Genomic DNA, 25,002 nt, shown 5'->3' with positions numbered 1-25,002 from the left:
CAATAGCTCCTTGCATATAAACGTTCAGATCTCCAACAAAACTACAACCGCAAGATCAATCTTTGATGATGGCCCGACGGCACATCGAGTCACAAAGATATCGCTCCTGCACCTGTCGCATTCACGGTCATGTTTGAGACGACTTGCTTGAGTGTTGGCGGTGCCTATTCGCCGTAGAAATGAAAGGTCTTTGCAAATGTCAAAGGCTGAGCGATTAGATCCCAAAGATCTACTGTTGCCATGGCAACCGAGTATCAAACTACTGCGTTTGATGGGGTCGTCCGCCATTTCACACCATTGCAACAACATGACACAAACAACGAAAACGGCGACCATTTCACGAAAGACGAACGAGACGGACATTCATGTCAACCTCGCACTCGATCAGTATCAAGCCCAGTCGATTGAGGTCAACACAGGGGTTGGATTTCTCGACCATGTAAGTTTTAAGGCTGTGTAGAGGGAACTGCAAAAAGGAAGAACAGGAGCCTCCAAATAAGACCTTGCAATAAACAGCATGCACTGATATATCTTTGACGCCTTTGATGCGAACAGATGCTACATGCGCTAGCAAAGCACTCCCGCTGGTCTCTTACTCTCACCTGCAAGGGCGACCTTCATATTGACGATCACCATACCGCTGAGGACTGTGCCATTGCCCTTGGCTACGCCTTCAAGCAAGCGCTGGGCCCACCTACCGGTATAAAGCGTTTTGGTTACGCGTATGCTCCATTGGACGAAGCGCTATCTCGAGCTGTTGTGGATGTTTCGGGGAGACCCCATGCTGTGGTGGAGTTGGGATTGAAGAGGGAGAAAATTGGCGATCTGAGCTGTGAGATGATTCCTCACGTTATCGAGAGCTTTGCTACCAGCGCTGGATTGACGGTTCATGTTGATGTGATCAGGGGATTTAATGATCATCACCGGTATGGCCACGGCCCGTGTATCCGCTCACGGAATTATCGCTTACATTATTGCTCTTCCTCATAGTGCGGAGTCTGCTTTCAAAGCTCTTGCAGTTGCACTGCGTGAGGCCATTTCGCCCTCGGGAGCACCAAATGACGTTCCAAGCACCAAAGGAACTTTGACTGCTTAATGTAGAGTGTACCATAAGTGTGCTTTCCATCATATTTTTCTATAGCAACTAACTGTATCATAATGTAGTCTCAATAATGATAGTATCCAATAGAAATGATTCGCTTGCGATTTGAAGTGGTGAATAGGTGTACTCATTCCAAACCCCATATCTCTATGTCCTTGCCGCACGCCCCCCAGACCAGACCACCAGCCATACGTGCCCATGAATTCTGCTCAGAATACCCGCTACTATTATCCTTTCCATCTGTCATGAATCTAATGATTCTCGGCCCGATTGCATTCGTTTGTGTGGGTGGCTGCTGAGAAAGGAGCGCGCCTGTACGCATGCTCCATGCTCGCAGATGGCGGTCTAGGCCAGCTAACGACAGTGTGAAGTTTGGATACAAACTAACCGTGATTGGCATCGTCTCAAAAACATACCTGCAATAAGTACATTCTTGTCTTCGTTCACACAAAAGTTGATTCTTGCATGCGTATTAACATGGCCGTGGAACTCCACAATAGGGGAAGTCGGAAATCGCGTGTCCCACATATACATCTGCAGATATCGATGCATAAACTCACTGCTTTAGGCACGGTAGTACTCGCCCGTGATTTGATAAACTTACCGAGCCATCCATAGCAGCTGATAAAACTTGATTCGCACCTAGATCTTGTATGCAACAGATTGCAGAAGGATGAGCCAGCCTTCGTATGGATCCACCTTCATGAGTCTGGACAGTTCCGCCTCTGCCGGATTGACCTAGCGTCATTTCATTTGCAATCGTTCCTGATGTGCGCACATCAAAAAGATGTATCGACCCGTCCCGACACCCGCTATATAGAACGGTACCCTGGATGCAGAATCGTAGGGTTGACTTTCATGCTGCATCATCGCCAGAGGGAATCGCACTAACCATTTTGTCAAACGCTTGGGCAAGAACGTCTGTTTTTCCAGGCATCAGCAAATGCCTGACTTGTGCATTTCCATTTCCTCCCTCCCATGATTTTATGACAATTGCTTTCCCCTTGGCACCTAATTTCCGCAAGCGAGTGAGGAGAACCACTTACGGCGTCAAGCGAGACGAAAATACAAGTACCTGCCGCAATTATAGACCCGCCCGCTTCATGAGGTAGCGTTGCGACTGCGCTGGTGAAAACACTCATCTTGCTCATCATGAGCCGATAGGTACCAACCTCTACGATATCGGGGGGAATTAGGCTTAAGGGCATAAAATTACGCTTTGCTCGCTTCATTTGAGTGCAACTGACCTGCCGCAAATAGATTATGCCCAATCGATGGAGACTGGTGTCGGTACTGGTACGCCTGGACTGATCCGGGTCGACCACCAAGCCCCAAGCACGTTGTTCTATGGCAAAAGGATCAAATTAGACGACGACCAAGACAGCCATTACGTCAGGATTCCTACATGATCGTACTAGTATTTTCTGAGACATGCCCATAATGTAGTGAGGTGATCTGCTCCGGATCATGATAAGTAGAGTGCATACAAACAAGAAAAGATCACAAGCGAATGACAGCGCACCTCCGAATCCTCATGTCTCAGAAGGTACGGGCTTTTCTGTTCGTACTGGGGTGGGCCACTTTCCTTCTGCTCAACGTCAAACGCGAAGAGTCTTTTATGGTGCACAGCAAATGTAAGAGTTTGTCGCGATAGAAGCCAGGAACTACCACAACAATCTTTGCTCAGTTTACCTTACAGAGCCATCAGTTTGGCCTACACAGACATGATTTCGAAAAGGATGCATCTGTGTTCACAAATTCCCGCGACTTTAGCAAGTGAGCGCATGCAATCGAAGCGGCGCATATCTACCTGAAAATCGGTGATGTCTGCTGGCTGCATTACAAAGCCGATTCCATCAACTTCCCCACCCGCATTTCGGATGGTTGACCGGTGACGAAGATACTTTATCATAGTTTCCCACGCGCGGCTAGATATGTTCGCTGCCGCTTTAGACTGTCTGGTCAAACAGATATATAAAACTGTATGCACCAGGATACCTTTGCACATTGACGCCTGGACGATGCAGACTGGCATTGATTTCCCGATCACTTATAAACAACGGCAAAGTTGGATAAACGAAACCGGCCCCATGCCGGCGGGAAGGTAAAATCTGGGTGAAAGTCAGGATGAGTAAATATGTAACCTGTTGCCTCTGATAGTGGCTTATACCTCTTCACGATGCTTCCTCTGAATATTCTCAGCTACGCGGTTTCGTTCTTTTGTTGCCTCTTGCTCACGGAGCGCGTCGACAGTATATCGTGAAGATGAAGACGCATGTTTACTTGGAACAATTTTAAAGTAGCGGTTTTTTTCTGGGTCCTGTTCAAAGTAAACATCAGCTTGGACAAGTCATTGTCGCTTCGCGCTGTAAACATACGAAATAATATCCAGGGATCTCCATAGGAACAGCGGTATTGGAATCGTCAGCAGAGGAGGAAGCCACGTCGGCAGACGTCACCGCGTCGGCGAGGCCTTGGGGCCCTTCCTTCCAGCCGTGACGGGGCCGTTTTCTTGACTGACGTTGGTGCGTTCGTGAGTGACCACCCCAGCTCGGCTTTCTTCTCGCGGGTCCTCCTCTATCTAATGAGTCACTATTACCGCCCTGATACCGCCGACCCCTCCCACTGCTCTGAGCATCACCGTGGGACTGTCCCCCCCGCGGCTGTCGATGCATGAACGCTTGGCTTCATCCAGGGAGACGACCGCAACGGTCGGGAAAACACAACGAGAAACTTGCAAGGTAGTGGCACAGCTCCAAGCCGATGGGGTAATTGATTACGTTACCGATCGGATATGCCAAACGGGTTTGACGTTCCGAACCCACCAACAGAACGCTGCATCGACCGACAAAGGAATTCAGATTTCAGACGACTTTCCAGTGTCTTTGGTCATCTAGCAATCAACCCTCTGTTTGCTGGGCAGAATCGCTACATGCTTCCTGGGCCTTGCGAACACGCGCCGCTCCAAGGTGCAGATCCTCCACAGCACAAGTTGAATGGAGCAGCCTTATAGATTCCGCATGGCCTACTTTATCACGATCGTTGCATCAGGCCTTTTGGGGGGACCAAGGAATAAAGCGATCGGCGTTTGAACATAGCTGCCCTGTGTTGACTGTGCCATCATTGTCATGGCAACGTGACGAGCAAATGCAACGAGTTGCACGGAGCTGATCTCGTCTTCCATCACAATTTGAGATTTACGAGGCAGTCGTGAACTGAAGCTAGTCGTACTAGCGCTCTATAAGATTGAGTCTCTGTCTTCTCTCGCTCGGTTTTTGCTAGGCGGAATCTAGTAAGGTATTCCCATCGAATCTCCATCTCCAACCACTCAGCATGGACAGGCAACCAAGACCTGCAAAGGTGCGCAGGCGAGGAAGTAGCACATCTTTGTAAGTTGGGTATTTTTACTCAGCTTTTACTTGGATCACAGGTCAAGAACAAGAATCCCGCCCCTGTGCAAATCACAGCGGAGCAGATTCTACGTGAGTCCAAGGAGCGTCAAGAAGCCGGTGCTACCGTTCCCAAACAGAAGATTGCGGATGGAGAGGAACTCGATGAATATCGGCTGCGAAAGCGAAAAGAGTTTGAGGATAAAGTTAGGCGCAATAAACATGGCATGGCAGCCTGGCTGAAATATGCTGCTTGGGAAGAGTCCGTAAAGGAAATGGATAGGTGTGTTATCGTCTGCAGAATAAAAGACCATGTGTCTTGTTTTTATAAAGGAATATTCTTACTTATATTGGTTTCTCATGCGTAGGGCTCGGTCTATATACGAGCGGGCACTCGATGTAGACCATCGAAATCAGGTGCTTTGGTTACGATATGCTGAGATGGAAATGAAGCACAAGAATGTAAATCGAGCACGGAATATTTTTGATCGAGCTGTGTCAGTCCTCCCTCGTGTGGATACGTTTTGGTACAAATATGTCTACATGGAGGAGTTGTTGGGAAACGTGGCCGGTGCTCGACAAGTATTTGAACGATGGATGAAATGGGAACCGGCAGAGGAAGCGTGGATGGCTTATGTTAAAATGGAAAAGCGATATCGGGAACTTGACCGGGCAAGAGACATCTTCAGACGATTTGTTGGAATACATCCTCAGCCGAAAAACTGGATCAAATGGGCCAAATTCGAGGAATCGATAGGGAAACAAGGTAAACTATTATGCAGAATTCTTGATCAGGTGAGAATGGGAAAAATAACATCTGAACATGCAGACAGTGCCCGCGAGATATACGAAAAGTGTCTTGAAATGCTTGGCGAAGAATTTATTGACCAAAACGTTTACGTCTCGTTTGCCAAATTCGAGACGAGACAGAAAGAAATTGAGCGAGCCCGTGTAATTTACAAGTACGCTCTAGATAAGCTTCCTAAAGGCCAAACAGAAAACCTCTACAACATGTATACCCAATTTGAAAAGCAACACGGTGGGAAGGAGGGTATTGAAGATGTCATCATAGGAAAGCGGCGGGTCAAATATGAAGAGGTATTTTGATCGTAGGCATTATTAAAGGTGAATTATTGTGCGCTGACAGCCGCCCTCCAGGAACTAGCCGCAAATCCGAAAAACTATGACATCTGGTTCGACTATGTACGGCTGGAAGAGTCTGCAGGTGATCAAGCCAAAGTGCGAAATGTGTACGAGCGAGCGATCGCTCAAGTTCCGCCAATTGCCGAGAAGAGATTCTGGCGGCGTTACATATATTTGTGGATCTTTTACGCCGTATGGGAGGAAATGGTGGCGAAGGTTGGTCCAAACTCGCTTACATCATCGACAAGACCGTTATGCTGACACCTTGTCAATTGCAGGATTACGACCGCACGAAGGATGTGTATCAGCAATGTATAAAAATAGTTCCGCACAAAAATTTCACCTTTGCCAAAGTGTGGCTACAGTATGCACACTTCCTCATTCGACGCCTTGACCTTACCGCAGCACGACGGACCCTTGGTACTGCTATCGGCCTTTGTCCGAAGGAGAAGCTCTTCAAAGGCTACATCGAACTTGAAATTCAGCTTAGAGAATTCGACCGCGTGAGAAGTCTTTACGAAAAGTATCTCCAATGGAACGCCAGTAACTGCTATGCCTGGATCAAGTACGCAGAGTTGGAAAAAATGCTCGGTGATGTAGAGAGGAGCAGAGGAATCTTTGAAATCGCCGTTGAGCAACCATTACTCGATATGCCAGAGGTGTTGTGGAAAGGATATATTGACTTTGAGGTTGAAGAAGCGGAGTGGAAAAAGGGAAGAGCTCTTTACGAACGACTGCTACAGAGGACTGAGCATGTAAAGGTATGCACCCATGGTAGTAATTGGAATTTTTTGTACATCATGTAACGTGCATCTGGTACAGGTCTGGGTGAGCTTTGCCAACTTTGAATACACGGCTCTGGACAATGGTGAAGATGGTGCGCGGGTCGACGCTGCAAGAAAGATCTTCAATCGGGCGTACACAACGCTTCAAAAGCGGGGAGAAGGAGGCAAGGAGGAACGAGTGGTTCTCCTTGAAGCATGGCGGGACTTTGAACGTACTCATGGGGATGCAGAGGGTCTTGCGAAGGTCCAGGATAAAATGCCGCGGGCGGTCAAGAAGCGCCGAAAGGTTGTGGACGAAGTTACAGGGGAGGAGAGCGGCTGGGAGGAGTACTACGATTACATCTTCCCTGATGACGAAACTGAACGACCAAACTTCAAGCTATTGGCTGTTGCACATCAATGGAAACAGCGGATGGCACAAATGCAAAAACGAAATGGAGACGAAGAAAGCGAGGAGGAGAGCGAGGAGGAAGAGGAAGACGACGATGGTGACGACAACGAAGATGATCAAGAAGAAAATGGTCGGGCAGCAAAGCGTGGGCGATGGGAAGGTGACGACGACGATGTTTCGAAACAAGATACGAATGAAATGGATGGCATCGAAAGTGAGAGACGTAGCCCAGACAGTGGGCGGTGAGCGTGCGCCGATTTTAGTGATTCTACTGGATGTGCTGAAAGGATGATCAGAATATAATATTGGGTCTGGGTTGTGACGCTCATTGATGGTCGTATCCTCTGACCGTTTGGATGTCAAACAATGGCCTCACTTTCGCTTTGGTAATGGCCGCAGTCCACCTTCATCGACCACCTGTGCCATGAATGATGGCTGGCATTCTGGAGAGAAATGCCGACTAATTTCAAAATCTAACGATCAGCTCGTGACGAACTGAAATCCCGTCCCAACTCGACCTAAACATGAAGACAGCCAAAGGAAACTACGGTAGAGGCTCTGATAATTATTATTGTTATTAAATCAGCCATTGCCCGATGCATCGGGTCCTTCTAAAGGATGTGCAGCGACAGTAACTTTCACAGCAGCCGGTGTCACCCTCTCCTGGTCACCTAGGTTTGTATCCCGTTCATCCTCATCCGGTTTCGCTTCCAAGGGATGCAAGTCGTCACCATCGCTGTCTTTCTGATTCTCACTTTTGGCGAGTCCGCCGTTCTGTCCTACAGGGACGGCCTCGTCATTTGCTGCGAGTACAGTTTGTGACTCTGCATTGTCCTGTTGACCGCTGGAATCCACCAACCACTTCTTCAATGGCCCCACAATCTTTTCTAGCTGACTAGCACCTTCAGCTTTCTGCCCACCAAACACCATTTGTAGACCATCCATCACGTTTGGCACTAACATATCTATCCATGCAGCAGCAGCTAATTTTGCAATCTTCCTGCCGTCTTCGGACCAACCATCCCATCCAGACGCGATTCCCTCGTCCAAGGTCTCCGCACAGAGGATCAATTTTTCCTGGACATACGATTCCATTCGGGTCCGGAGAGATGGTGCAGGGAGAGCGCGTAGGTTATTATAGGCGGTGAAAAAGGCGTTGAGAAGGTGTGCAAGAGGTGGGTGGGCCAATAGCGGTGTGGGTGCCGGTATGACTCGTATGGGTTGAGGGCCGCCACCAGTTCGTGGGGTTGTCCATTCTGCATTCGGAATGGTAGAGTGTTTGACGTAGATGCCCGTCAAGAACGGATCCTTTGCTGTCGTGGTACGCCCGGTAGGTGTCCCTAATTCTGCTCCTATGCTGACAGCAGAATTTTCCTTCACCCACCCAACAAAATCTCGTACACTTTCCCCAATGATTTTCTCAACAATCCCCGCAACCGTTTCTTCAAATAGCGGTCCAACTAATCCACGTAAATCAATTCCCACCCACCCAAGACTCATCCCGAAATACATGGTTTGTGTTGACAAGCTGGCGACCTGACTTGCGTCCGTAACATGCGGTAGATGAGTTTTCAATGTGGTGCATAGGTGTTCGATGCGGTATGTGACGTATGAAGTGAGAATGGACTGCGTGAGTGTTGGATGGGCCGTGGCGTCGTAGAGGAGTGCGGAAGTTGACTTCCCCTGATGTGCTTCAGTGGTTGCGTGACTTGTCTGCGTGTTTAGGGAATCGGAAAATATCCCTCGATATTGGGCAACGATATCGAAAAAACACTCTCGACACGTCCAAACATCGATGTATTTCTTTAGGTAGTCGAGATGATCCTTGCCTGCACCAGTACCACTCGGTTCCTTCCCGCAACCTTCTTCAATGCGCTTTCGAAAAAATTTATCTCGTTGTTGCAAAAATGTCAACCTTAATTCGGGCTCAGGTAAGGCCTCCATGCGTCGTAGATAGCCCACAACACGGATACACAACGGCAATTTCACATCGCCCGCGAAAAGGTTTACGAGCTGTGCCAACATGACTTTGATTGCCTCATCAAGGTCATCGGCCACGGACTTCAAGAGCTCGAAATGCGGAAATCGAAGCAGCAGTCGTTGTACATGAGTATGCAAATCCATTGCTTCTTCATAGTATCCGTTTCGAATCAATGTATCCATGAGCTGAGGTATTTCGAGAATCTCCACCAATTTCGAGTGTTGGTTAAGAACCAAATGTTCGCGTCGTCTTTGTTTCAACACGTCAGCAGCTGACGAGGAGGCGAAGGAAGTGCACTCTCTCTCAAGATCCGGCAGCAAGCTCGTGAGTGAGTCTAGTCGACTTTCCAACGCTTCAAACGTGTCGCGGAATGCTCTCGTGCACTCATTCGCGCGCAAGAATGATCGGTATTCAGTGTAGGCGAGATCCGCTAGTTGTTGTTGTAATCGGGTAGCCTCCTTCGTCAATGACACGGGCTCATTTTTAAGTGACTCCAATGAGCAAGAGGTTAGATAGTCAAGATAGGATTGGTATTCTGCGTCAGCAAAGAGTTCTTTGGTTACTATCTCCGTACCAGCAGCAGGTGCTGGTCCTCGTTCTATCGATGTCACGTGTTGGTCTTCCAATAGAGCCTGGGACACCTTGCGCGTAGGATGCGCAGGAAGGGTTTCTGGTTTCGCCGCAAACGTAGACGGTTTACGTGATAGAAGCATTGACGAGGGTCTTCGGGGAACTTGTGCATGCTCTTGCTGTGGGGTTTGTGGTGTGGGCGTTGAGGGTGTTGGTGGAGCTTGGAGGAGGCGGGCTGTTTCCGTCGCCGTCTCTTCCAGCAATGTAACAAGAAGATCGTGTCCATATGAGACTGTGGATGTATGTGCATTGATAGCATGGTTTCTCGTCAGGATGCGCTCCATGCTTGCGGGGATGGGGAAGATCGGGTGGTGGAAGGACGACAGCAGAAGTGCCGCGCGATCAACGCCGCGTTCTGCTCGCATGACTCACTGTTGCCATGAAAACGAATCAACGATCTGCACCACTTCGCCCGTCGAAGTCTTTGGGACCAGACGGTAGTTATTGCGCTAGTATGAGCTCGCTTCCAGCATGCATGTCCTTCCAGCGTTTGAAAGATAAGAATCCAGTGGAAGATGAAAGTGTCCAAAGCCCTATTTTCAAAGCGGCAACAGCTTTTGTTATCAGTATGATTATTGATGACCATTAAAGTTTTCTCCGTTTCTCGCCTCCATTCAAACTCTCATGTCTTGTATCCTCGGCACTGTCATCTCCACTATCCTCTTCCTCATTCTCTCCATTATCATTGTCCTCTACTACATCCTTCCCTTCCAACTTTCGCATCTCTTCCGTTAGGAAAGAGTTGGTTTGGTTCTGCATATCCAATAGAGAAGCGCTCAGCACCTTCATCTGTTCAGTAATACTCGTCGTGGAGGGAGTCGAAAGGTCTATTGAGTAGATGGTTATTGGTTGAGCTTGGGAGGAAGTTTCGCATGTGTACTGTGCGGTTAGCCTTGAGATCGAAGTAGGTGCCGCCATCCTGATCGATAGTGAAACTTGCTTGGAGCCACTGGACTAGCAGTGAGTGTGTCCCCTCCGGCAATCTGTTTGGAGGCAGATTTGAACAAAGTTGAAAGCTCTCGTTGGTGTGGAGGAGGGAAGGTGCTTAGCTACGAGGCATCGCGTAGCCATGTCAACAGTGGATCTCGAAGACCGCTGGCATCAAAAATCCTCCCGTCCGCCAGATGCAAATGGCATATCAACAACCAAAGACGTTCACAGGAAGCGTCGCAACAGATCAAGCCCTAGCAGGGTTCACCGCGGGAGCTGCTTCTACGGTCCTGCTTCACCCTTTGGACTTGGTGAAGACCCGATTTCAAAGTGTGTTGTCCGTTGTATCCAGTCGACTAGTGTTCCGTCACACTGACAACATCTTATTTGTTATCAGTCGATGCTTCAACACGCCGTCTGTCCAGCCTCGATGCATTTCGCCGTATATGGAGAGACGAAGGTGGGGTTCGTGGGCTGTATCGTGGTGTGACTCCTAATTTGGCTGGAGCGACAGTGTCATGGGGAATGTATTTCTGGTGGTAAGTACTCAATGCCTCTTACCGCCTACTGTGCGGGATTGATGTTCACTCTTTGGTATGCTGAAGGTATTCCATCATAAAAGACTGGATGCGCGATACCCCCGCCCAGCAACTTGGACCCGGGCAGCACCTCCTTGCGTCCGCTGAGGCAGGTTTGAATACCTCATATATGATGCACATCATACATCAAAGCACATCGATCGCTCATGTATGCCTTCACTCCATGAACAGGTGCATTGACTGCAGTCTGCTCAAATCCTTTTTGGGTTATCAAAACCCGAATGTGCGCCACACGGGCATCAGACGCAGGTGCCTACAAAGGCGTTCCGGGTACGTACATTATAGATTGTCAGCTATCAATTGCTTGCTTTATGGTGCTCATTCCAAAGTTGCCTAGATGGCTTGAAACGTCTATGGAACGAGGAAGGACTTCGAGGGCTGTACAAAGGCATGGTCCCGGCATTCTTTGGAGTGTCGCACGGTGCTCTCCAGTTCATGGCCTATGAAGAGATGAAGAAATGGAGACAGGAGGCCATGCCGGGGAAAGACATAAATAAGCTGGTATGTTCATGCATACATGTGCCTCATGACACCCGGAAAAGTCTGAAGTAAGCGCCATCAGGACACGGGCGAGTACTTGGTCATGGCAGCCACATCCAAGGTGTTTGCCACAGTATGCACATATCCATACCAAGTGTTGCGCTCTCGTCTGCAGTACCAGATAGGACACCAAAATGTCGTTTATAAAGGAGTTTTGGGAACCATCAAGATAATATACAGGTATGCATTTACGTTTGCACATTCTTTCCGTGAATCAGATTGTTCCTCACTAGTGTTCTAGTCGTGAGGGTATTCGCGGTTTCTACAAGGGAATGGGCATCAATATCATCCGCGTTCTTCCGGGCACATGTGTGACGTTTGGGGTTTACGAGGGTGTCAGCAAGCTGTTCAGACTCTATGGAAGCTGAACGCTGGTTGCCCTGTTCAAGGACATATGTATTTCATATTTACATTCTTTTTAAAGCATTCGATCTAGATTCCCCGTTCAATCGCTTTAATGCAGTTCATAAAAGGATGATGACAATCAAGGTAGCGGTTCCTCGCTATCACTTAATCTGGAAAGATGCAAATATGCATCTGTTCCATATCCTTCCATACTGATCAGACGTAGGTCACCTCCAAAATATCGCGCATACAAACGCGTTATAGGTAACCCATACCCGTAACTATTTCAAATATCGTCATGTCAAAAGATTATGTCGTAAATGACTGGTTGTCGCGACTACTTACCCCGCCATTGGTGCTCTAAAATCACTGCGGTCGTACCCTTCTTCCAGCAAAGGGTTCTCGGCTGTTGTGTACATATATGTCCAGATCAAGGGCATTCCACTCCTAGGGATGCCTCCGCCCTCATCACTGATCTTTATGGTTATGTCTTCTTTGCCCTCTGCCACCACCAGTTTTATCTCTGGCCACTCATCGCAATCTACACCGTATCGCTCGACCACGGCTCTTAGCGAGTTCTTCAACAGCTCGAATAGCATGTGATGCAAGTGCGATGGCACATACATAAACTCGACGTCCTGATTCCCAAGAAGTTTGATTTCTGGCCCACCCCATACGCCGTAGTAGTCCTGACAAATGGTTCGTGCGTCCTGAGCAGCTTCCTTTGCCACCTGACCCAGATTGGTTTTTGTGCATATGATGCCCACATAGTCATCACGAGTGAGGCGAGGATCAATCGAAGATTTGTGAAGGGCGACCGTTTGTCCAATCAGCATTCGAATTCCAATACGCGACATGTAGAAGCGGTCAAGAAAGGATTGGATTGCAGTGGGAAGAGGTAGGGGCGAGCCGGATGTGTTCTTCAGCAAAGGGGAATTCGATCGTTGCCAATGTTGTTTCAGTTCCAAAACTCCTTGTGCTGGATGGGTATGTAAATACCACGTGCAGGGCTCATCCACAGCGGAGCATACTTACCAACAGTTGTTACGGTGGGATCGTGACGTCTTTTGATCCTCTCTATGCATTTGATGAAATCTGCATTCCACGCATCGAGCTCCTGTATGTCATTACCATTGTTACCATTGTTCCCAGGATTGAAGTATCTAGCAGAAACGTATTCGTCAGCCGAGCGTGCTAATATCCACGGTGCGACCATTTTAATTGGCTTACTTTAGGCCTGTAAACATTACAGGTTAGCCGCATCTTCGCCGCTTGCGCCCATTGTGTCAACATACCTTTCCGTCCTGTACCCGAGTCGTCAGTAGCTTGTTGCAAAGCTTTCATTGGTACACCGTAGGATTCCGGTCCAGGAAGATTCATAAGATCTTCAAAGCTCTGCGTGTACCAGTCCTTCACGCGCTTGATACTGGGCATATCCGACAGCCCATGTGGCAGATTCTCGAGTTCCACAACACGGTGAGCCAAGCGAACTGGGAGCTCATTTTGAACAAACTGATTGCCACGCAGGATGGTTAATGGTGATGGTCGGTGCCCTTCAAAAGCGAAGCTCAAAATCGTTAGCTTTCAACGCGTTCAACGTGTTCTTGGCCTCAAGCACAATGATCTGCATGTGAGCTGGAACCGCCCAGAGGCATCTATCAGTCCAGTTTGAAACCTACCAAATTCTACAAACTGCTTGAGGGAGACGGGGGTTTGCGGATGTGTTGCGAGCTTCTTCACCTGCTCCAGTAGTCCTGGAGAGAACTTCACGACCATGTCGTCGACAGTTCGGGTTCGCCGCTTGGATAAATGCGCGCAAACAGAGTCGCTCGGGCACTTCAACTTGGTTCAGGTGGTATTCGCCTACGTCCTCAACCCTGAGATACAACGACAAGATGGAGTGCGAAGGGGAACCAACGGCCGTTTTCGTGATGGTCAAAGGCGCAAGCAAGGCGGAGAGGCAGCTCCCAGCAGGTCCGCCTTGTCCGCGTGCCCACACCATGTATCACGTGCCTCTTGCTTGTTCTTGTTGCCATATCAACCATCGCTGATAAGATGAAAGTGACGTCACACCGCTTCCGTAAGCACGGTTAAGGCGACGGTCGTTGGGCAACCGCCGCGGCTGTTTGCCGGCGACTGAACCCGCGATCGCATGTACGGCCAAGTAAACGCTGCCAAGATGAATGATTGGTATTCGGCAGCTGTCAACGAATAATGCAACCAAACAGATGCTTCAAATTATCGTGGTTATTGGAGGTGCTGCAGACAATTCCGTTGACGGTTGAAATTTGAAATATTTCATTTCACAGATGCCTGCAAGTTTATTAAAAGCATGCACAAAGGATTGCCTGCCCAACGAAGCCTGTACTCTGCTTAAATATATCTGATATAAATATACATCCCTAATTACAAATATACTGCACACCAGCAATGTCCGTATTATGTGCGATGAATTACTTTTTTGCCTTCTTTCCCAGTCGCCTTCTTTTCTCTGCTTCTTCTTCCTGCCGTTCAATGTCCTCGTCCTCGCGTCTTCCTAATCTCGCACTGTCAGCAGCAGGATAGTGGATTAGCGTTCACGTAAAAGTACGACGCTGCAGGTGACTCGGTGACTCGGTACTGCACATACCTTCGAGCTTCCTCTCGCTGAATGGAACGCATATCGGCCTCCATGTCGCTGTCATCCAGATCGTCCCTCCCGACATATCTAGAGTAAATGGTAAATATCCTTGAAAGCTAGCTTCTCGATGTCAAAGCTGAGAACTTACTCTCGCTTGTTTCTGCCAAAGATACCCCAGATCAAATCACCAACTGAGGTTTTTCCAGATCGAAGGGCTTGTATATCGGGATCTATATCGTACGGACGGCGAAAACCGTCCCCTGACTTGGTATCCGAAGCAGCATCCGCAGATCGCCGGCGCTTCTTGCTCACAACCTCCGCATCGTCCTGCCTTTTCCGTATTGTTTGGTCCCTGTCATTATCATGTCCACGTTTGACAGAACTCGGGGCTGATCTAACCCTATCCGAGGAAACCGCAGACGACGTTATGCTCCTAGCTTTTGTTCCAGTGTCCCCAGCTCGTCGGCCCTTTTCCTCAGAAGATCCCATGTAGGTTGATGATAATTTTGAGTCACTGGTCTCCTTTCGAATGCTTGCTTTACCCGCAACGTCAACCTTCGTGCGAACATCTGTTAAGGTTCTCTTTGTGGCATTACCAGTTTGGGGACTTCCCCGTCGGACAGAGCTGATGTCGGTATCAGGTTTCTTTTTGCTTAACACTCCCTGAGAAGTCACGTTTGGTGACGTTCCACGCCGAGCGGGCTGACTGTCTAATCGCGCCTTTGACGATGTCAATGAGACCTTTTCATGCGCACCGGACCGCCTTCCCACCTCGCTACCACTCGGTGAGCCTATCTGGCTTCGCAATGATCCTCTCTGTGTCTTCAAACTATCTACTTTCACCGGCTTCCCTGTCCCATTTTTCGACTCGGTGCGACTCCGTGCCCTTGCAAGACGTAAGTCTGCAGAGGTTTTGGGTCTCTCGCCTGAAGTCTTTTTTTCAATAACTTGTTCTGGACCTATACGAGAGGCACCCTTTTCCAGAAGGTTCTTATGCTGCGAGGATACTTTCTCGGCTTCTTTCATAAGTTCCAGAAAATCACTCTTGTATCCTCCCGCTGGCTTCTTCTTTTTCTCATCCCCTAGGCTCTTGCGCTCGTCTATTCTTGATTTTCGGCCGGATGTGCTGGCAGAACGAGAATCCTTCGCACCGTTGGACGACGCTGATGATTTCAGTTTCGATTGAAGTTCCTTTTTACGTTTGGCATCGTCGGCTTGCAGACGTCGCTCACGTTCAGCTTCCGCAGCCTTCCTTCTCGCCAGCTCGCGCCTTTCCCGTTCCAATTGTGACGTCGTCTGATCAGCCTCAGCCATGAGCTCGCTGAACTAAGGTTGCCAATGTCGACAGAGTTAATAATTTTCTTTTGCATCATCACATAGAGACATCCCCGATCGGATGACACTTACATCCTTTCCAAAGTTCATCCCTGCTACCACAATCAAGCGGGAATGCCACGAGGCAGACTCGTTATGGTACCTGTCTCATACCCCGCCAGCGGAATTTCGTTTCTTTAGCGATCCTAAGCGTGCTGCAGAAAATGGTTGAGCTAATGATTAGAATAAAAAACCTTCGTTTTTGGCTTTCAAAGCTTGCGCAGCGCTGAGTGGCACAAGCACTCTGTTGAAATGTGACTGTGCATTTTATTTCTTTTTGACATCTTTCCGTCTTCAACCTTTGCTGAACTCAACTTTTAACACCATCGGAACAATGTCTGTAGAGACAAGTACAACAACCAAAAAGGCTGCCAAGCCTAGCCGCAAAGGCAAGAAAGCATGGAGAAAAAATGTGGATGTGACCGAAGTGGAGGAACAACTGCATGAACTGAGAAGTGAAGAGCGTCTCGGGTAGGTGGTTTGAGGAATGGGACTCGGTGGAAGCATGTGCTGAAAGGAACTGGAACGGGAAGGGCATCTGCTATCAGACGTCATGCTGACGCTTATAATTGTTAACAGCGGTCCTCTCCATAAAAAGGCAGACAACGCTCTCTTTTTCACCGATAAGGCTGGGGATGCCGAAATTAAGCGCCGCTACAAACACTCAAAGCTTCGTATCGATGAAATCCTAACGCCGAGTTCCGCACTTTCTGGCGTAACCTCACGAAGCACTGCAAAGTCGACGGTCAAAGTCGAGGTACCTGGCGTGAAAGTGAGACAAGCATCAAAAACAAACGCGGCTTTGATTGACCGCTTGGCGAAACGGAAATTAGAGACTGGTGCTGCGAGCGTGGGAGCTGCTGCAGAGGAGAGGGCCAGGCGACTGGCGGAAAAAAGACGGAAATTGGCACAGAAGAAGGGAGGTTTTGATCTGTGGGCAGTCACGGATGTTGTTGACGATTCTACTGAATACCTTGAAGTTACCAAACCGAAGCCCGTGAAAAAACCAAATCTACCTGTAGAAAAGCCAATTGCGATACCTGCTGTGGAACTCACACATGAGGGTGCATCTTATAACCCAAGCTTTGACGACCACCAGCGAGCCCTACGAAATGCTGTTGATGAGGAGGTTGCGAAACTGAAGCAAAAGGAGCACACATTAAAGAAGCTTTCATATCCTGCCGAGTTAGATAATTTAGATGATGAAACCTTCTTTGGTGACTCAGATGATGAAGAAGAGAACGGGGAGCAAGAGGACGGAGGTGTGGAGACAGCGGCGGCCACGTCATCAAAAGATGATGGTCTGAGTCATACCAGAATGGTGACCGAAGCACGAAAAACGAAGGCACAACGTAACAAGGAACTAAGACGGGCGGCCAAGGAGCGGGAGGCAGAGAAGCAGCGCGAGGAAAAGCTATTAGCAAAGCAGCTCAATCGGCTTGGTGAGATAAACAAGGTAGTAACGCAGCAGGAGCGGGAGCAACAAAGGCAATTAGAGGAACGAGCAAAATTGCAGGAAGAGAAGGCTAAGCGGGAGACAAAGCGGTTGGGACCCCATCTGTGAGTATACAACCTCCCGGTGAAGCCAGCATGTGCCAGCAGAACATTGTAATCTGACACAGACATATATCATAGGTTTAAGGCATTACCAATGGACGTACAACTGACCGAGGATCTTCCGGATTCCCTGCGGGAGTTGAAGCCTGAGGGTAACCTGTTCAAAGATCGTTTCCTTAGCTTGCAGAAGCGAAGTTTGATTGAAGCTCGAGTGCCTGTTTCGTAAGTAGCACAAACGGGCACGGCGTATCCCTTCAGCTACCCATTAACTAACGTCATCAATCAAAATTACAGAAAACGCTTGAAATACAGACGGAAGGAAGTGGAAACGCACGACTATAAGCGTTTTAAATAAGATCTTCGACATCATCACTGATATCTTGTACAGAATTGCCCGACTGATGGGGACTGTTACTTAACTTATCCACTGCACATAGATAATGCGTTTGGTCGTTAAGGTTTTACTTTTGTACTATTTTTTTACTGGCGACAATCTGTCAGATTAAATATAATCGTCGACAAACCCAATAATCATTCGATATCTTTTTGTCGCAAATGATGGAAAACAGCCTCCTGCACGACAGAATGATCGAAGAAGGTTGCTCTCCGTGTCTCTTCCAGGTTGAATCGCGTGTCGCCAAGAATTACCTAAAGGAAAGTCATGAGGTCAGATACATCTCCTACGTCGCCACCAAGCTTGTAGTTGTGTACCTCCAGGTCCCGGCTCTGACTGGCCATCCATTGGTTGAGGAACCCAATAGGGTCGTTAGCAAACGAGAGCATAAAATCTCGTTTCAGCTTGCAATGGTTGATTGTTTGTATCAAGGTGGTAATCTACATGGCACGGTAGGCATGCAATAAGTATTCCGCGACCTAATTGCTGGCTTCCAAACTTTTGAAAACTAACCTTATCATCCAACTGCCCAATGTCCCTTTGAAGTTGAGGATTTGATACCAGCGTCTGCTCCAGACGTTCTCGCATAGGGTTAGGTACTTCAACCTCAACATCATACGCGAACTGCGATACGTTCTGCTCCTTATCCGTTCTACTGTCCGAGATTAGATCCAAATGCGTCAATAGTAGCAGACGACGCCCGACAATACCTTACTGTGTATTCCAGCACAATAGGGTCGGGAGGAGCGAAATGCGCACGCAATAGTTCGGGCATGTGTGCAAACGTTATCCTTGGTTGACCCAAAATCTATGGCAAAGGTCCCTATTCATTAAGGACATCTCTTCCATCCTGTGTAGTCAGACATAATTACCTGTCGCAATTGTTCGTCGCAGTTGATAAACCGTTTGTCATCAGGATCCTGTAGCTTTTGAGACTACCAGACCGAACTCATCAGATGCTGTATGCTGGAAGCTTTATCCACCGCAACCAACCTTCACATACTGCCACAAGGCCATGATGACATTGGTGGGAGTGTCCGTATGTATGTCCAAAAGCTTCGACAACGACGTTGAGAGTTTAACCTTCTCAGGCTTGTGATCGAGGTAGATCAAGATCTTTGCGTTGACATCGCTGTCGCCCTTTCTCTTGATCTCGAAGCCGTCGCAGTCAGGAGACCCTTCTCCTCGATGCCACTGGTTTTCAAATAGTGATCAGTGCTTGTTCACATGAAGGTTCACTTGCGTAACATACCTCTATGATGTTGCCTTCAGGGTATAGATCCTTGTCGCGTTGTAGCTCCACAATTACCGATCGCACAAAAGTTGAAAACTTTGGTGGATTTGCCTGCGGTTTTCGGCTATTCGGGAGCTGATACAAATTGTCAACATATGCCCAAATCGATCGCTCTTTCCAAGACCTACGTCTAGAAGTCGCCCTTCAATTCGTAGCGTCCATGACGGAGCTCGCATACTTTCCAAACTAAATACATCCTCATTTTCACTCAAAGGATTCATCTCCACGTATTGATCGGAAGATAAGTTGGATAGAAATATTCGTAATGTGCGTTTCGAGGGCTGTGGAGCACGTAAGATAAATGTCCGGGGCCGTACCTTATTTGCATCGATTTCATACCTTTAGCTGATTTTTCTGCTCCATCATGTCCAGTTTCTTCCGACTGATGGTAGCATCCAACTTTTTCTCGACCTCTTGTAATTGTGTGTAAAGTCTCGACTCTGGTATATATGCCTCTATCTGCATAAATTGGACATTAGACGAGTTTCTATGATAAGCGGCGCGACGCAGTATGCTTGCCTTCTTTGGTAGCACTCGATCTGCTGGTCGCTTTCGTCTGAAAAAAGATATGGTGTAAGGAAGACGATCTCTAAAGACGACACTCGAAATACTTCGTTTACTTTGGTTTTCCTGAAGGCGCTGTTTCTGCTGGGCGCTTGGGCATCATAGCAGAAGGAGCTGGCGCCGGAACGGGACTCGCAGCAAGTCCAGACGGCATTGGTCCCGGTGCAGATCGTTGATAGAACTAGTACGGAGAGGGCATAATTTAGCACATTAGCGTATGGTATCACACTGATGGCCTGGCTGCTTTTTTAGGCGCCACCTTTTCCGGGCGTATTCCAACCTGAGCTGGTGTATTTGAGGGCATTCCTGCGCCTCCTCCAGGGACATTGAACGGTGATGCGTATGAATGGGGCACACTTCCGCCCATAGCTCCTCCGCGGCCCAGGCCAGCAGGACTCCCGTAAGGTGGCAAAGAGGTCATTGTGTCCGCCGCAGCCCGTTCCCAAAGGTGTTACGCTGAGTATCGATATTCAGTGAATAAGTTTCTTGGGTTGTTCTGCTTTCAGAGGGCTAAAGCCTGCCAATGATCTCAACAAAAGTTGCGTTACGAGAGCCAGACTCGTCGCGTTATAGCGATAACCATAGCAACAGGTTGACTCACACAGCAGGCCAGCCTTCAACTGCAAATCTGGTGTTTGGACTTCTTGCGCTTCTCTGATTGCAATTTTCATTAAAGATGGAGTATTTAAGCAATATTGGGGCTGCCGCAGATGTCTATCGTCCCTCGGTATTCGAGTTGATTGCTCAAGACAAAATGCGGGACCTATTGAAGCCTGCACTACGCTATGTTCTGGCAGTTTACGCACAGAGATATCCACGACATCTTCTCCGTCTGGTGAACAGACACGATGAAGTTTTTGCAATTCTCATGCTGTTAATAGAGCAGCACTACCTAAGAGAGTGGAGTACGTTCAGATCTATGATGACCTTGAAATTGGTCGATGTGTGCGCTTGCTTATGTATCTGTTTGCAGATGCCTCTTTTGCAGAGCACTTTTATGGCCTGAAACGGTCTGCAGCAGGTCCAACTCGACGAAGGAAGGGTCTTGAACATTTGAGCTCTTCCCAAATATGGCGATCTTTAGTACTTTTGGTTCGTGCATACATCCTATGTCTTTGTCTGCGCCACATAGGTAACCCGTTACGTTTGGTTCAGGTTGCCCTTCCGTATGCCAAGACCAAGCTGGATGAGCTGTACGAGAGCACTACAGGTGGACCCGGAAGCCGTATATTTGGTGACCTCTTTTCGAACGTCGAGGAGGGGAGCACATTGGAGGTTGTATCAAGCACGAATCTGCGTATCCAAGTGAAGCTAATTCGTAAAATAGGAACCGCTGCCCATCCGTTTACGAAAATTGGCAAAGAAAATCTTCCAACGGACATATCCCTACATAAACGCCAGCTATCAGGCCTTTATCTTTGTGTATCAAATTGGCTACATGTATGGCAAGACGGACTATTATTCACCATGGCTTCATCTGTGCGGACTCCAAATCCGCCGAATGGGTGCAAAGGACTATGTAAGTCGAAAATGTTTCAAAACCCCACTTTCAAAATTAATGCCGTTTGTCATGTAGCGGGATCATGAAGATCGCCAACAAGTCCTTAAAAAAGCGAGTGAAGCGGCATTACAAAATGCATCCCGCCTTCGTGTCCTGCGACACTTGCTCGCAACCATTGTGTCACGAGGGTTTGACTTTCTCAAATACGCATTGCCAATGTCTATATTCTTTTTCAAATTCCTGGAATGGTGGTACACTTCCGAGTACCATAAACAAGCGGGCAATCAACCAATACCACCACCACCAAAACCTCTTGAGGTATATATTTGTGTTGCCCTGCGGATTAGCATAGCACCTTACACAATTTTCGTCCAGCCAAATCCTGCAGGTGTGCCTCTGCCTACCGATCCTTCAATATGCCCTCTCTGTACAAAACAACGAACAAACCCCACCATGTTACCATCTGGCTATGTCTTCTGCTATCCATGTATTTACAAGTACGTGGAGGAGCATGAGCGGTGCCCTATTACGTTTCTTCCAACGACCACGGAGGAGTTGCGCAAAATATATTCAGTTTGAGATGGACGTGTATAGCTTGCGTATCACGAAACTGGCCGCGGACTAAGATGTACTTGCTACGACGTCATCGTTTTTGATGTTATCAGTATCAGAGCCTTCCATGGGCTTCCCGCCATCAGGTTGTTCTCGCTCCTTGCGGACAATTAGTGTGCGAGTACGGCGAGGGGGGCGTGGTTGAACCTTGGGTGTAGGCGTAACCACATGAGCTGCCTCTTCCACGTTTTCGTTCCCAGCAAAGACCTTCTCAATTCTGCCACACAAGTCACGCGCAAAAGTATCAGAATCCTCGGTAGTGGTTTTGTTGTCGGGCAAGGCGGTGATCAGTTGAGACGGTGGTTGTTCCGTGGGTGGCGCATTGCTCAGATCCTGCCCTTGCTCAGTGTGCATCTGTGAGGCAGGCGTCGGTATGCGGGTGGCTTGTGCTGTGTCCGCTAGGGTACGTACTGAACTTTGGCGTGAGACGCGAGGAGATGGAGCGGTGGGTTTTGCAGATGGCTTTCGGATGACCGGTTTCGTGGGTTCGTTATTGGTTTGAGGCTCGATGACACGCTGGTACATTGTGTTGCGCTTAATACCCATGTTCACATCGAATGCTTTCATTTTCACGCTTACCTCGAGCGCCTGCGTTAGCTCCTCAAGTCTAGAATATATAGCCTCCAGCGGGGCTACGGTTGTATCTGGTGCTGCAATGGCGTCTTTTGCTGGCAAACTTTCTTTGAAAGAACTCAATGCCACTTTCAAATCCCCACAAATTCTCCCTATTTCCCCCAAAGTGTCAGTACCATTGGGCACCTGCTTGCCCACAGATGATTTTAGGCGAACACATTCTGCACGAGCGTCGTCCCTTTCTTGCAGTAAATGACGAAACGCCCGTGCCTGTGCACTCCCTTTTGTTGTATGAGCATGCCTTCACAGCGAGTGTTAAAAAAGCAGAACCCGTTTGTAATAACATTGGTGGTCCTTACTTGGCGATCACATTGGCCCAGACAGCCGCAGCATCATCAGATTGCATACGTCTAGGACCACTGGGGCGTATATTGGAGACTCCGGCTCCTCCGTATCGACGTGAGGTAGATCCCCATCTGATGGAGATGTCGTCCAGTTGCATTGCCGCCACTGAGGCAGCTGAGCTTGTCGGAACTGAATGCTGAGACTCCATGCTCAAGTCATAGCTGGAGAGGTTACTTCCGACACCCAAACGCAAAGCCAGACGCTTGAACAATTGCGTCAATTTTTGTCGACTGCTCATGGTAGATGTGGTACTACAAAAGTGGTTTTAGGCAAAGCAAATAAAGAACCATTAGCAAACTGAAGGACTTGCACCTTCTGATAGAGCCAGTGTTGCGTCGAAAACGAAACCCTCGCGACCATCTACTGGAAGTAGAGGTATCGGTCATGATGGAGTCGCATCGACTCATTGTATCGGCTTCCATTCCACGGTATTTCCCCACTGGCTTCCGACGAGAAGTTGCCGAGCCTGGTGGAGGAGCAGGTGAACATGCTCGAGATGATGATGGCGAAACCGCAAGCATGTTTTGCTAAAGGACACTGGTCGTTCACTATTTCTGTGTGGTTTTTACTAGGTTTTTCAAAGATGATGCGGACAAATGAGGGTGGGTCACTTTTTGATCTTTGCTCGGACTGGGCCAACCATATGATAGCCTGACTGCTTACGACACTGGGACACTGATGGATCCTTCCAGTGGCTGCACCTGCGGGCATTGCTGCACATTAATGCCCTTGATAATTCAATGCTGAGGATAACATCTTGCCAAAGCCGAACATTGAAGCAACCCTGAAACCACCCTTTTGGAGGCTGTGGTCGGTTCCCTGGGTGTGCTGATGAGTACTCTTTGACGCACAGACAACGTATGTGAATTCACCATTCTCTACTCTCCAAAGAGACCCCTGGTATGCCAATATTCCAAAGCTTGCCTGCTTTAGGAACAGTCGTAAGCTCGGTTCCTCCGTTCACAATGCCCGCCCGCCCCACTCCGTTCGCGCCGAAAGCCCCGCCTGCTTACCTCATCAGCGCCGGGTGGCAGTGCAGTTCATTTTCGGACAAATCTGGACAAAAAGAAATTGATGGTGGAGGCTGTGCAAAAGAAGCTGTGCGCTTGCTGAGCCTCGTGTTCAGCCAGCAAAGCACAACCTCAAAACGCTTGTCGTCGTTTTTATTATTTTCGACGACGGGTGATGGAACCCCCGTTTACGCAAACCCCACCCGTTCAAACTCGTACTGTGCAGCGATGAATCGCCATGTTGTGGCAACCTTGCTTGTATTCCTTTTCGCCGTGTCCATGGCATCCGGCAGCTTCGCCGGACAAAGATGGCGCCAAGATCACTCTCCCCAAACGTTGAGGGAACCGTGGCCATTCGTTTCTGCAGCAGGTCCACCCGGTCCTCCTTCACCACCCTTCGAACCCGGGCCACCATTTGGCCCGCCATTTGGTTCACCGCCAAATGGCCCGCCAGTGGGTCCGCCGGTTGGTCCGCCTGTTGGCCCACCGCTTGGCCCACCGCTTGGCCCACCGCTTGGCCCTCCAGTTGATCGTCAACAGCCGCCGCAAAGGTTTCCCGGAATGCCATCTGATCGTTTCCCTCCACAAGGCAATTTCCTTCCAGAAAATCAGGTGACCAGGCAGGAAGTTCCTCCGTCCATCAACAATAACAACAATACAACCTCGAGACAGGTTGGTCTGCGATATTGAGTGATCCCCAAAAACACTGCATTAGCTAACGCCTTTGCAGTCGCAGAACCAGACAGTTTCAGATGCCCTTAATCAGTTCTCCAGTAACCAAACCGCGGTGGATAATTTGGTAAAAGGCATGGATTCCGACAAGAAGACGTCTTCCCTTTTATTGGCCGCAGGCGTGCTGGCAGCAGATGTGACTCAGGCTTCTGCACTGGAGGTGCGCCCCTATGTAGCATGCCAATAGATTATCTTCAGCTAACAGGCTTCATTAACAGCAAGCTGGCTTGAATTGCACGTATTTGCGAGCTAATTGGACATGTGCAGCTGGGTACGTCGATACGCTCTAGATACCATAATATTCGTGCTTCTAACTCGCGCGCTTCTTTGTTATTAGGCACTTTTGCCAAACGCCTGGTGACAATATCAATGGCACTGAGAACACTCGGAACTTGTGCACGCCAGGTTTCCTTTGTCCGCCAGATACATACCAGCCGGCCTACTGCTGTCCAGGCTTCTACTGTCCAACCCCTGCCGAAGTTCATGTGTGCCCATCCGGCAGCTGGTGTCCAGTCGGCTCGGTGGAGCCCA

The 25,002-nt window shown here is 48.7% G+C and overlaps 13 protein-coding genes across 14 annotated transcripts; 6 read left to right on the top strand and 7 right to left on the bottom strand.

Annotated features, from left to right (window-relative positions):
- Window positions 1-300: 300 nt before the first annotated feature.
- On the top strand, window positions 301-1,244 carry SPPG_02291. 2 transcript variants are annotated; one of them, XM_016750580.1, is made up of 4 exons: window positions 301-439; window positions 556-926; window positions 991-1,097; window positions 1,165-1,244. In XM_016750580.1, the coding sequence occupies exons 1-3, from the start codon at window positions 308-310 to the stop codon at window positions 1,094-1,096; spliced, it is 609 nt and encodes a 202-aa protein (XP_016611276.1). In that variant the 5' UTR covers window positions 301-307; the 3' UTR covers window position 1,097; window positions 1,165-1,244. The 2 variants fall into 2 exon arrangements, with proteins under 2 accessions (XP_016611276.1, XP_016611277.1); XM_016750581.1 differs by having other exon boundaries at window positions 991-1,244.
- SPPG_02290 (uncharacterized protein) lies at window positions 1,108-3,983 on the bottom strand. The gene is made up of 13 exons (XM_016750579.1): window positions 3,481-3,983; window positions 3,273-3,422; window positions 3,101-3,213; window positions 2,913-3,030; window positions 2,795-2,847; window positions 2,625-2,715; window positions 2,508-2,557; window positions 2,350-2,447; window positions 2,178-2,276; window positions 1,995-2,113; window positions 1,707-1,931; window positions 1,519-1,636; window positions 1,108-1,456 (listed from the first exon to the last, which is right to left on the bottom strand). The coding sequence occupies exons 1-13, from the start codon at window positions 3,775-3,777 to the stop codon at window positions 1,230-1,232; spliced, it is 1,758 nt and encodes a 585-aa protein (XP_016611275.1). The 5' UTR covers window positions 3,778-3,983; the 3' UTR covers window positions 1,108-1,229.
- Window positions 3,984-4,285: 302 nt separating this feature from the next.
- On the top strand, window positions 4,286-7,221 carry SPPG_02289 (uncharacterized protein). Its single transcript, XM_016750578.1, has 7 exons — window positions 4,286-4,462; window positions 4,533-4,774; window positions 4,860-5,257; window positions 5,321-5,589; window positions 5,650-5,850; window positions 5,913-6,395; window positions 6,457-7,221. Exons 1-7 carry the CDS (start codon window positions 4,436-4,438, stop codon window positions 7,054-7,056), a joined length of 2,220 nt encoding a protein of 739 aa, XP_016611274.1. The 5' UTR covers window positions 4,286-4,435; the 3' UTR covers window positions 7,057-7,221.
- Window positions 7,222-7,357: 136 nt separating this feature from the next.
- On the bottom strand, window positions 7,358-9,824 carry SPPG_02288 (Golgi transport complex subunit COG8). The gene has a single exon (XM_016750577.1). The coding sequence runs from the start codon at window positions 9,784-9,786 to the stop codon at window positions 7,393-7,395; it is 2,394 nt and encodes a 797-aa protein (XP_016611273.1). The 5' UTR covers window positions 9,787-9,824; the 3' UTR covers window positions 7,358-7,392.
- Window positions 9,825-9,947: 123 nt separating this feature from the next.
- On the bottom strand, window positions 9,948-10,438 carry SPPG_02287 (uncharacterized protein). The gene has a single exon (XM_016750576.1). It carries the CDS (start codon window positions 10,337-10,339, stop codon window positions 10,007-10,009), a length of 333 nt encoding a protein of 110 aa, XP_016611272.1. The 5' UTR covers window positions 10,340-10,438; the 3' UTR covers window positions 9,948-10,006.
- A 112-nt stretch (window positions 10,439-10,550) lies between these two features.
- On the top strand, window positions 10,551-12,110 carry SPPG_02286 (uncharacterized protein; the record flags this gene model as incomplete). The annotated part of the gene is made up of 8 exons (XM_016750575.1): window positions 10,551-10,681; window positions 10,749-10,890; window positions 10,957-11,042; window positions 11,122-11,220; window positions 11,288-11,451; window positions 11,513-11,670; window positions 11,732-11,979; window positions 12,062-12,110. Coding segments are annotated over 7 exons (907 nt in total), but the record flags the coding sequence as incomplete, so codon positions are not given.
- On the bottom strand, window positions 11,811-13,779 carry SPPG_02285 (uncharacterized protein). Its single transcript, XM_016750574.1, has 6 exons — window positions 13,515-13,779; window positions 13,131-13,388; window positions 13,066-13,072; window positions 12,871-12,998; window positions 12,181-12,814; window positions 11,811-12,116 (listed from the first exon to the last, which is right to left on the bottom strand). Exons 1-6 carry the CDS (start codon window positions 13,609-13,611, stop codon window positions 11,975-11,977), a joined length of 1,266 nt encoding a protein of 421 aa, XP_016611270.1. The 5' UTR covers window positions 13,612-13,779; the 3' UTR covers window positions 11,811-11,974.
- Window positions 13,780-14,139: 360 nt separating this feature from the next.
- On the bottom strand, window positions 14,140-16,002 carry SPPG_02284 (uncharacterized protein). Its single transcript, XM_016750573.1, has 4 exons — window positions 15,863-16,002; window positions 14,604-15,781; window positions 14,465-14,542; window positions 14,140-14,382 (listed from the first exon to the last, which is right to left on the bottom strand). Exons 1-4 carry the CDS (start codon window positions 15,878-15,880, stop codon window positions 14,289-14,291), a joined length of 1,368 nt encoding a protein of 455 aa, XP_016611269.1. The 5' UTR covers window positions 15,881-16,002; the 3' UTR covers window positions 14,140-14,288.
- A 48-nt stretch (window positions 16,003-16,050) lies between these two features.
- Window positions 16,051-17,916, top strand: SPPG_02283 (uncharacterized protein). Its single transcript, XM_016750572.1, has 4 exons — window positions 16,051-16,300; window positions 16,409-17,389; window positions 17,465-17,608; window positions 17,681-17,916. The coding sequence occupies exons 1-4, from the start codon at window positions 16,164-16,166 to the stop codon at window positions 17,739-17,741; spliced, it is 1,323 nt and encodes a 440-aa protein (XP_016611268.1). The 5' UTR covers window positions 16,051-16,163; the 3' UTR covers window positions 17,742-17,916.
- On the bottom strand, window positions 17,495-20,164 carry SPPG_02282 (uncharacterized protein). Its single transcript, XM_016750571.1, has 14 exons — window positions 19,919-20,164; window positions 19,695-19,819; window positions 19,594-19,630; window positions 19,414-19,533; window positions 19,203-19,355; window positions 19,033-19,149; window positions 18,774-18,974; window positions 18,653-18,715; window positions 18,491-18,588; window positions 18,294-18,432; window positions 18,098-18,220; window positions 17,807-18,034; window positions 17,701-17,722; window positions 17,495-17,601 (listed from the first exon to the last, which is right to left on the bottom strand). The coding sequence occupies exons 1-12, from the start codon at window positions 20,057-20,059 to the stop codon at window positions 17,918-17,920; spliced, it is 1,434 nt and encodes a 477-aa protein (XP_016611267.1). The 5' UTR covers window positions 20,060-20,164; the 3' UTR covers window positions 17,495-17,601; window positions 17,701-17,722; window positions 17,807-17,917.
- A 120-nt stretch (window positions 20,165-20,284) lies between these two features.
- On the top strand, window positions 20,285-22,497 carry SPPG_02281 (ubiquitin-protein ligase peroxin 12). Its single transcript, XM_016750570.1, has 6 exons — window positions 20,285-20,543; window positions 20,612-20,730; window positions 20,794-20,913; window positions 20,966-21,157; window positions 21,215-21,457; window positions 21,515-22,497. The coding sequence occupies exons 1-6, from the start codon at window positions 20,315-20,317 to the stop codon at window positions 21,716-21,718; spliced, it is 1,107 nt and encodes a 368-aa protein (XP_016611266.1). The 5' UTR covers window positions 20,285-20,314; the 3' UTR covers window positions 21,719-22,497.
- On the bottom strand, window positions 21,434-23,294 carry SPPG_02280 (uncharacterized protein). Its single transcript, XM_016750569.1, has 4 exons — window positions 23,042-23,294; window positions 22,684-22,980; window positions 22,331-22,625; window positions 21,434-22,267 (listed from the first exon to the last, which is right to left on the bottom strand). Exons 1-4 carry the CDS (start codon window positions 23,248-23,250, stop codon window positions 21,761-21,763), a joined length of 1,308 nt encoding a protein of 435 aa, XP_016611265.1. The 5' UTR covers window positions 23,251-23,294; the 3' UTR covers window positions 21,434-21,760.
- Window positions 23,295-23,694: 400 nt separating this feature from the next.
- On the top strand, window positions 23,695-24,724 carry SPPG_09011 (uncharacterized protein; the record flags this gene model as incomplete). Its single annotated transcript, XM_016757163.1, has 3 exons — window positions 23,695-24,411; window positions 24,470-24,631; window positions 24,677-24,724. The coding sequence occupies 3 exons, from the start codon at window positions 23,695-23,697 to the stop codon at window positions 24,722-24,724; spliced, it is 927 nt and encodes a 308-aa protein (XP_016611264.1).
- Between the last annotated feature and the right edge of the window lie 278 nt (window positions 24,725-25,002).

Source organism: Spizellomyces punctatus (genome assembly GCF_000182565.1).
Source record: "Spizellomyces punctatus DAOM BR117 chromosome Unknown supercont1.3, whole genome shotgun sequence".
Taxonomy (NCBI): Eukaryota; Fungi; Chytridiomycota; class Chytridiomycetes; order Spizellomycetales; family Spizellomycetaceae; genus Spizellomyces; species Spizellomyces punctatus.
The sequence above is the reverse complement of the archived record's forward strand: the minus strand, read 5'-3'. Positions and strand labels throughout refer to the sequence as shown.